This window comes from Ylistrum balloti, unplaced genomic scaffold (genome assembly GCF_031769215.1).
Source record: "Ylistrum balloti isolate Yb309-2 unplaced genomic scaffold, AGI_CSIRO_Ybal_v1 Utg369794, whole genome shotgun sequence".
NCBI classification, from domain to species: Eukaryota; Metazoa; Mollusca; class Bivalvia; order Pectinida; family Pectinidae; genus Ylistrum; species Ylistrum balloti.
The window spans coordinates 656,303-667,489 of record NW_026781975.1 but is presented as its reverse complement, the minus strand read 5'-3'; the positions used below and the strand labels follow the sequence as shown (position 1 = coordinate 667,489).

At 34.1% G+C, this 11,187-nt stretch overlaps 1 protein-coding gene across 1 annotated transcript; it reads left to right on the top strand.

Annotated features, from left to right (window-relative positions):
* Positions 1-406: 406 nt before the first annotated feature.
* On the top strand, positions 407-7,516 carry LOC132544383 (soma ferritin-like). The gene is made up of 5 exons (XM_060207966.1): positions 407-506; positions 1,724-1,821; positions 2,666-2,836; positions 5,187-5,327; positions 7,367-7,516. The coding sequence occupies exons 1-5, from the start codon at positions 407-409 to the stop codon at positions 7,514-7,516; spliced, it is 660 nt and encodes a 219-aa protein (XP_060063949.1).
* Positions 7,517-11,187: the final 3,671 nt, after the last annotated feature.

The window sequence follows — 11,187 nt, the reverse complement described above, 5'->3', positions numbered from 1 at the left end:
TAATACGGGCGAAAATAAATGGTCATGTGCATTGAAATGATTTTATTATATAGTAAAAAATCTTGTGCGGTGAGGGGTATATTGAAATGATATCATAAAACTATGAGAAGTATATTGAAATGATAAAATTCGAGAAAAATAAGGTCGGGTTTATGTATATCATTGAAACAATATCATGATTAAGAAGGTCGAGTATAATGAGGAGTACACTATTATGAATAATACGGTAGATGAACAGAAGTACAATTATGTTGACGTTGCACGCACCTTCAGAAAGATAACACTGTTATCGTATGTTTATTCCGTGTCATAGTACAAATGTATTTCAGGGATAGACAGTTATCCTATCTGTATACCGGTTACTAATTAGAACAATTATAATAGAAACAGATAATTAAACATGAGGATGTATTCAGTGGGTGTGTTGGTGTCGATTTTGGCGTGGCTGACGTATGTGGGGCCGGGCAATAGTCAGTCTCCACAAGTGCCGCCTCCAGTCAAATCAGGTACGTTTATGATGTATATATCATGTTAAATTAACAGTACATTTGTATTTCTTACAGCTTATTTAACTTCGTATGACAAGTGTCAAACATGATAGCAGGAACATTAAAATCGGGGTGTTTAGTGACGTGTACTGATATTTAAAAAAGAATATCACCGTGTAGAACGATTATGTCAATAAGATGCTTACATCAACCCAGTACAATGTAAGGGTTGTAGGAAGTTTTATGTGGGTAATACGTTGTACTGTACATTCGCGTGTCATTACCGTGTAAGATGTAAACACTAGTTTGGGTACTTTGCTAATATACACCTAGTATTTCAATATATTTGTATATTCCTTTTGTGTGTGAACTCGCAAAATGATTTATATCCAACTTTACCCCTGGCGTCAAATATGTCGTGATCACATTATAATAATTCACGTAAAACATGCATTAACCGATCTTTCACAAAATATTCAAATTGTAGTAAATTACGCATGCATCACCTCTCAGGTAGAGCTTTCTCATAGCAGCCGGGTCAAGCTAGTTTAGTTACCAAACTTTTATTGTGACTTCTATGTAATTACCTCGATCACGACAGAACAAGTTAAATCATCACGGATTTTGAATAAATTTTTTAACTTGATAATGAAGTCCCAGGTTACAGAGATGGGTACAGCAGTGCGCATAATATCCTTAAGATAAAATGGTGGTTGAGTACAATGCATCATGATATAAAGTATCATTATAACCGGCAGGGATTATTAGCTAACCAAAAGCCACAAGAAGTCTTTACATACTTACTCACGAATCATCCCCATGAAAACCTAGGAAGCACCGTTGGGCATCTCTGAACACAATTTTCACGAACATTGCTTCTATCCCTACTTCTTAATGATACACTTGTGTTTCGAGACGTCCTCACAATGTTTTATTGAATAAGAAGAGATCACATTTGCAAGCATCATACCAATATATTTCTTTCTGATTTAAAAATCTATTTGCTGTTATTATTTCTTTTAATTCGTCAAAGGATGTTTTTATTCCAATAAGTAAATTATAAACATTCACAAAATGCTGAACTGGTTTTGTCTAAAAGAATGAAACGTACTTGAGTGCACTAACAGACTGAATTATTTGTGAGTTTGTGTGTGTTATCTATTTTCGCCATCTTGATATGACGATTCAGATCACACATTACCCGTGTCTTATTCTTTACACAGACCCTGAACCAGCTAATGAACTTTATGGCTTTGATGAGGTGAAGGCACGTTCTTTTATGGTCAAAAACATCAAGACGTCATTCCAGTCCTACTACACGTACCTGGCAATTGTAATGTATTTTTTTCATGTCAACTATCAAAGTCAAAATTTACAGACTAATGTTTATAGCCCAATGTAAACTTTCAGAAGCATTCGCCATAACCAGTGTATTGGCATTTATTATGTTATGACTGTCAGAATACTTCAAATAAGTAGATAAGCTAATGTACAGGATATTGTGCATTATGTAAATCTACTATCCTAAACAAGTATGTTTGTCTATCAATTATTTAATTACATTTGTACTGCGAGGTCGAGAAACAACAGTTTGAGTGTTGACATGAACAGCGACTGGTACAAGTATCAGTGCGCAAAATTTATGCTTCGTATTGTAGCTGACAATTTTACAGTTGTATTACATTTGTGAGAAAATTTGAAAGTTATATAACATATATTCGAATATCCGAATATCTATTAAATAAAATCGTAGTTCAACGCACGCTGGTTTTCAGTATCATTAACTGTTGAAGTACTTATTTTATTTTCTATATATGACGTTACGATTTAAATGTGAAATGTACAAATATGAATGCGTTGGCATATGTTTAATATTCATTGATGTGGTAAATAGCTACCTGTTTCTACCTGTGTGTGATAAAAAGACACAAATTAACACATAGTCGATAAACGCATAATAGGAAAGAGTAATGGAAAGTGTCGTGCTCTCGCTGGAGTTCACAACTTTTGATTTCTGGCCGGACACTATACTGTTCTTCAGTGGCTGGTTGCAATGAATGATTTACTGTCAATAAGCTGTACTACTAGACTATATATCGAATTGTTTGAAGTCATACAACGCTCCTCTATTTCTTTTATCTTTATTTTACATTTGTATGATTGCTTAACTGTTTCAGTCCTATTGTTTCGCACGTCACAATATCTCGCTTCCCGGTTTCGAGAAATTGTTCCGATCCTACACGGAGATGGAGCGACAGAATGCAGAGAAAATCATGCTATACATGATACAGAGAGGGATGACTTTCGAGTTTCATTCTATTAATCCCAGTAAGAAACTATCTTCACAGGTAGGTTAACCGGAGAAATAGTTTGTTAGTAAAAAATAAGAAAAAACATCAATAGCGTTAATAACCAGCAGGACACCGACCGAACTAGAGAAAAATTATGTACATTGTTCAAAAATAGTTTTCTATGGATTGACTAAAAAAAACTCATTACATTGTTATAAAGCGACAGTGAAGATAAAATAAATTCTCATTTACTGTTACATTTTAAAACTAGCTAAATGAAAACCATTACAATGTTTGTAAGCGATGATAATAAACAGCATTTTACAGTAGAATATTTCTATATACTCTATTACTTATGTAGTTATTCTGTACATCGTTTTTGGTGAATAGTTGTATATGTATGTAGACCTTTTACGGAAGCTATATTTTTTTATGTTAGAGTCGTTTTGTCATTTCTTTTTTGAACGGAGACTTGAGAAACTCCATTAATCGTTGACCGAGAGCGTGCAATTTTACGCCGGTAGCATACGTATTGCCATGGAGACCGGATAATTCATTATCAGTTTTACGGAGTCGAGAATCTAGAGTAATTTCTTCAAAGTTTCACAAAAATATAGACAAACTCTAGTACATTTAACGGCAGCCTTGATCATGTTATCAATGTCTTCAAAGCGCATATAGTTTTAAAAAAGTGATTGTTTTTTATTTTTTACCTGGTTTTAATATATTCCGCCTGCATCTTCCATTTGAAAAAAAGAACCACAATATTAAATCGCCTCACATGTTTACGGGGTAATTTTATATACCAGTATTATGAATGACAAGAATACTGTGTCATACAGTTATAAGAAATGATTAACGTTAGGGCTCGAAACGCGCGAACGCATCAAAGGTAAAAAGGAAATGGTTCATGTAAAGTGAAAGAGATAGCCAGCTATTTCGTAATAACGAGATAACGTTTTTGTCATTACGAGATCACTTAAGTCGTAATAACGAGTTTTTTGTCATAGCGAGATCTTTTAGGTCGTAATAACGATATAAATTTTATTGTCATAACGAGATCACTGAAGTCGTAATAACGAGATAAATTTTATTGTCATAACGAGAGAGTCGTAATAACGATATAAATTTTATTGTCATAACGAGATCACTGAAGTCGTAATAACGATATAAATTTTATTGTCATAACGAGATCACTGAAGTCGTAATAACAAAAAAGAATATAAAGACAAAAAAATCAAAAAGAAGTCTTAATAACGGTATAAATTTTATTGTCATAACGAGATCACTGAAGTCGTAATAACGATATAAATTTTATTGTCATAACGAGATCACTGAAGTCGTAATAACGATATAAATTTTATTGTCATAACGAGATCACTGAAGTCGTAATAACGATATAAATTTTATTGTCATAACGAGATCACTGAAGTCGTAATAACGAGATAAATTTTATTGTCATAACGAGATCACTGAAGTCGTAATAACGATATAAATTTTATTGTCATAACGAGATCACTGAAGTCGTAATAACGATATAAATTTTATTGTCATAACGAAAAAGTCGTAATAACGAGATAAATTTTATTGTCATAACGAGATCAAAGTCGAGATAAATTTTATTGTCATAACGAGATCACTGAAGTCGTAATAACGATATAAATTTTATTGTCATAACGAGATCACTGAAGTCGTAATAACGATATAAATTTTATTGTCATAACGAGATCACTGAAGTCGTAATAACGATATAAATTTTATTGTCATAACGAGATCACTGAAGTCGTAATAACGATATAAATTTTATTGTCATAACGAGATCGCTGAAGTCGTAATAACGAGATAAATTTTATTGTCATAAAGAGAGTAACTAGTTTTTTTTCTGGTTAGAGTTACAGTTAACAATATGATATTCTTCACGGTCCATCAACACATAACAGATCATTATAGGGTCAACAAGTGGACAAAAAATTTCTTACCGAAATGTGAATAAAAAAAATTGAAAACAGGTCAAAACACCCACATACATGGTTTAAAACGATCATGGATACATGGTTTAAAACAATCATAAAGACAATGGTTAGTCATACCTTGAGGTATAGACTGGCAGTTTTCAAACAGTTTAGAATATCAATATTTACTGTTATAAAAAGAAGTTTCAGATTTGTTTTGCAGTGAAAAAAATGTCGTATAGGCTGCAGGACAAAATTATGCAGTTCAATAAAATGTGTTTTACTGTAAATGTACATCGCATGCTATGTATTGATGCTGGTTTCAAACTAAATTTGATGTGTAACGACTACAGAACTGGTACATTGCATGTTGACTTCTTTCTTTACATGAGCCAAAGTCATTAAATATTTAATATGATTTCCGGCCTATTTCATCTGTCGAAGTTCTTTTGCAGTGCTATGAACGCGCCGATACTGGTGCAACTGAATGGAGTTACGTTATGAGTGTAATTGACTTTGCTCTTGGTGACCAGAAGCATAGATTAAACCTACTCAAGAAAACTCACTATGCTGCGGTTACGAATGACTTCCCACATGTAAGTTAGTCTGCTTTAATTATCTCAGTACACGATTACGCTTTGTCTTAAGGCTTCTGTCAGCTATATATTTCAGTGGCAACCCTAATTAGCATTTTATAAGTTAACTACAGCTTTCTGTTAAGTTCCACTACAGTATTTGTTATTGTGAGTGCCTTAAAACAATGTTTTCTGCTACATGTACATGATATTGTGTGAGCCTCGAAATAATGTTTCCTTTTACATGTACACGGGTTGTGATTGCTTCGAAACAGTGTTTTCCTTTACATGAACAGGGCGCTTGTGCACCTCGAAACTGTGTTTTCCATTACATGAACAGGGTGCTTGTGCGCCTCGAAACAGTGTTTTCCATTACAGGAACAGGGTGCTTGTGCGCCTCGAAACAGTGTTTTCCTTTACATGAACAGGGTGCTTGTGCGCCTCGAAACAGTGCTTTCCTTTACATGAACAGGGTGTTTGTGCGCCTCGAAACAGTGTTTTCCTTTACATGAACAGGGTGCTTTGTGGCCTCGAAATGTTTTCTGCTACATGTACACGGTATTGTGAGCGCCTCAAAACATTGTTTTCTGCCTTGAAACATTGTTTTCTACTACTTGTACACGGTATTGTGAGCGCCTCGAAACATTGTTTTCTGTCTCCTAACAGTGTTTTCCTTTACATGTACAGGGTGTTTTGTGCGCCTCGAAACAATGTTTCCTTTTACATGTACACGGGTTGTGATTGCCTCGAAACAGTGTTTTCCTTTACATGAACAGGGTGTTTTGTGCGCCTCGAAATAATGTTTTCTGCTACATGTACACGGTATTGTGTGCGCCTCGAAACATTGCTTTCTCCTACATGTACAGGGTATTGTTTGCGCCTCGAAACATTGTTTTCTGCTACATGTACACGATATTGTGTGCGCCTCTTAACAATGTTTTCTGCTACATGTACACGGTATTGTTTGCGTCTCGAAACATTGCTTTCTCCTACATGTACAGGGTATTGTTTGCGCCTCGAAACATTGTTTTCTGCTACATGTACACGGTATTGTGTGCGCCTCTTAACAATGTTTTCTGCTACATGTACACGGTATTATGAGCGCCGCGAAACATTGTTTTCTGTCTCGAAACAGTGTTTTCTTTTACATGTACAGGGTGTTTTGTGCGCCTCGAAATATTTGTTCTCCTGTATGTAAACATTGTTTTCTACAACTTGAACACGGTGTTGTTTACGCCTCTAAACATTGTTTTCATGTACATGTACGCTCTATTTGGACAAAGAAAAGTCCTTGGCATGAGTGCACAAATTCATTAATGTTCTAATTTGTTAATTTGAGATTTAGAATACATGAATGTCCGATATACAAATACACGTGCAAACCAAACCTGCATTATAGTTGTGCGAAACACTCGCTCATTTTGACGCCATGTCGATAGTGATCAACACTCAGGAAGCTTACATTTTTACAATTAAGACACTAGGGTAGTATCATGTATTTATAACGTCAAAGGTGTCATATATGCTTTATTATTTTTTTGATTACTTGTCGTAATTGTACCAGAGTTTGATATGTGTTGTATGTATAATTCGTATCCATATATATATATATATATATATATATATATATATACATTGCGACCCAGGTGTTCATATCACGTAATTAGACAAGTTGCAACTGTGTTCATGTTGTCATCTCCAGAAAATTCTAGCTGTCTATTATAGTACAACTTCCAGACATACTTTTTTGGGGAAGTCGTGGCGGTGTAATGGCTAGGCAGTCTGCAATTTCTTTGCTATGTGATCTGGTGTCATAGCTCGCGAGTCCGAGCAAGACTAAACAATTGTCTTCCTTCATTATGTTTGTTATAATGGCCAATGATATCAATAACCTAACACAAAGCATAATATGAGGAAATGTTGTTGATTCGAATGTTCCAGATTTGAATTACGTGTCGTAGTTGCACACGAGTTTTATATAGATCAACTTCTTTGATCCTATCATTCCGAGAGGCAGGATTTGCAGGAGCTCTTTCAAGTTTCTTATCTTATATTTTCAGCTGAAACATTTTCTAGAGGACGAATGTATGGACCAGAAGTACCTGAAGATCAAAGAGATCGCTGACATTCATGCTCGCTTGAAAAGGATTAAAGATAGCACATCTCCAAATTTAGGGCTCTACCTGTTTGACCGAAGTCTTCTGTCATGAACATGCTTAACCTACAACATCCTACTCAGCACTGAGGAGATATTCCACATGAGAAAGTGTCGTTAAGTTACAACAATATTTTCTGTCTAACAATAATAAGGACCCTATTAAGACTTAAGAACACAAAGCAAAGGTTCAAAATCAACAACTAGAAATATTAGAGAGAAAAGGATATAAAACAAGAGATCCCAGAGGGATCTTGGTGCACACCTTTGTTTGATTTTTTTATGCCCTTGTAAAGATGGATTTTCACTTCTTTTATCTGGTTTAGCTGTTAATGATAAGACATTTGAATATTCCTTTGCAAAAATAACGTTGATAATATTTACCTGCCAAATCCAAAATAGCCACCTGGAAGCCATTTTGTTTCTTCTGATCAGTCCCAAAATTAAACGAACAGAAGGAGAGACCAAAGGGAACATACGTATGGAATTTGAGAGATATCCATTCAGTACTTCTTTAAAAATAGCAGTAACAATCCTTACTAGGCAAAATCCAAGATGGCTACCTGTTGGCCATTGTAATTTTTTGTGAATCCTCAAACAGGCACAACTAGGGGCCTAAAGGAACCTGAACATGAAATTTGAGAAAGATCTATAGAGGGGTTCTCAAAAATAGTGATAACAAGCTTTCGAAGTCAAAATCCAAGATGGCCGCTTGTAGCCCATTTTGTACTTCTGATCAGTCCCAAAATAACATGGGCACTAGAGACCAACGGGATCCTACATATAAAGATTTGAAAGAGATCCATCCCTTTTCAAGAAATAGTGAAAACCAACTTCATTGAAAATATCTACGATGGCTGACTGTCGGCCATCTTTTCATCAGTCCCAAAATCAAACGGCCACAACTTGGAACCAAGGGGAACCGGCATATACAATTTCATGAATATCCATCCAGTACTTCTCTATAAATAGTGATAACAAAAATGGCCGGACGGACAGACGACGGACCACAGAAACAGAGCGATTTGAATAGTTCGCCATCTGATGATGTTGGGCTAAAAATTCTAAAAGAAGTGCTCCATTTATTTTAATCCTTTAAGAATATGTTTATAGAGTGACTGAAGAGATATTTACAAACCAATAACAAGAAAAAATTTCCATAGGAACAAATATGTTTATTGGTAAACTGCTAAGGCTGATCTGATGGTAACATGAATAAAAAGTCCACAAACGATGCAGTCTTCTACAACATATTCTTTACATGTAATGAATCTGTATCAAAATTCATTTTTTAAATTACCATGAAATATAAAATTAAAACCAATAAACATAAATGAATTCAGAATGTTCTAACACCATCTCTATAACAATCCCCAGAAGACAATTTCTGTTTTGCACATATGTAGTTGTATCTCCTTTCAAAAGAAAAATAACATTTATTTTCTATAACTGAAGGACTGATCTATGTTGTAAATCATGAAGTACCCAACTGCAGTCCGCGAGACTTAATAATGGTAAATACAGTTTGTATGTTGATATGATTATATACAGCTCGCTGTACATGATTAACACTTAGTTGTGCTAATATACACCAATACAATATATCAAGACTTAGGCTTGCTTGTTCTTGTAAAACATTGTGTGATCAAACAATGCACATTTTTGATACAACTTAGATATAATAATAATTTCAAAAAATATCTTTATTAATTACTAATTATTCCCACAAAATTTAGATATAAAGCACCTCCTTAATTTCCAACCCTAATTAAATTGAAATTTACAAAATGTATGAAAATTTGGTGAATGTGGCCATGATACTTTTGTCTTCCTATCATGTGATATAGTACTTACATCCAAGGGTAACCTTTAAGTTTAAAATATATTTACATTATAATTTGTACTAAATGATTATCAAGAAACAAGTATTTCCTAACAGAGTTTAATGTAGACATTGATTAAAAGGGACAATTAGAAAATTTCTAAAAAATAACTATAAATACACTCTATTTTATGTCCCTGGAGATACTTATTAAAAAATGGTCTTCCTTAACATGTCCTTGGAAGAACAATTCGCGACAAGTCAGGAATAGCCATTGGAGTTTAGTTGTCAAGTACCCGGTGCAACATGGTGTTTTTGTTTTACAGAAAGCTAAATCGGACCATTAGTTTCTAAAATGTTTGTGTCTTTATTACGACACTTTACTGAATAGCTGTGAATGGCATGTACCCTATGTCTATTTGTGAGGTAGTTACTAGCTACTACCAGGAGACTCCACCTCAACATGACCCTATAATGAATGATAATAAAAAAAGGATAAAAAATCATGAATCATACTGTTAACACTTATCTATGTTACAGCAGAAAAGGAGTTTACTAATATCATTAGTACATGTAAACAAGTTGAAGATAAAGAACAATGGAGTACACAATCCTGCATAATGTAGGAGACAGATCCAAAGCCATTAGATCAATCGTCACTATCTTTGTAAATGTAGGAGCAATTCAGCAACTCGAATATGTAAAATTAGATTCTCTAATTAAATGTAATCTATTTTCATAAGGATTCATTGTCCATAATTTTTACAAACACACCATGTTTTCTTCTCAACCATTACAGATTAAAGTCTAGGATACTTTTTGTTTGTAGTTAAACCATCAGAAATTCAGAGTGTGGTTTGAAAGTTCAACACATATTGCAAAGAGATACATTTTGACATAAAATTCCCTATTTGTTAATATTTAATATTCCATATAAAATCTGCCATACCTCTGATATATAAAACTGATCCATATCAAAGTGTGACATGCTGTACCCATATGTACCTAACCTAACTGGATCTTCATTTTGTGAATATTTTGTTCAAGTTCAAAACAATTTGTGGTAATGATGTTTTCTATCTGCAATTAGCAGTGTACAGAAGACATGGCATGATCCTGAAAATCTGGGACATGTCTGTGACACATAAAGTTTGTAATTCATATTACAATAGCAACTGTTAAGAGGGTGATTGTAATTGTGTTAAAGTTGATTTTGCAAAGAACTGGTTTCCAGTAAAATAACTGAAAACTAAACATCCCCTTTAACATAACAGAAGTGATGGCTGAAATTATTATTGTAGTGTTGACTTAAATTTTCGAAAATCATGAAAGTGTTACCTCTACAAAATATCTTTATATCTGAAAACTACTGGTAAAAAAACCCCACATAGTCAATCTCAACATGGGTATATACCAAATCTGCAATTGCATTTCAATAATACAAGACACAAGGTACATTGTTTAAAAAAATCACCCATTTCACCAAAACGATATTGTTCACTGCTACCTTAATGACATCGTAATATTACTTGCAGGTCCAGACAATGTAACTTTGTAAGATTTGAGGATATAATCTGCATCAACCAATCAGAAATGAGAAAATGCTAGCATCAGCCAATCAGAAATGTGGAAGTGTTGACAATGTCAGGAAATCACAAAGAATTAACATAATACAAAAACACCAAAATTGGACAACATACATTGATAAAATGGTAAATGTCTGTAACTAATAAGGGATAGATTTTCATATTCCTTGTTCCTAGCATTTTATATGCAGGTGCCATTCAAGTTTTGCCTGAAACTCATATGTGTATATACAAAGGGTATTTATTGTTCTCTAGCACAAGTGACAGAGGGATGACTGGGTAACTGGGTAAACTGAAAACAGTATCTTCCAATTAAAG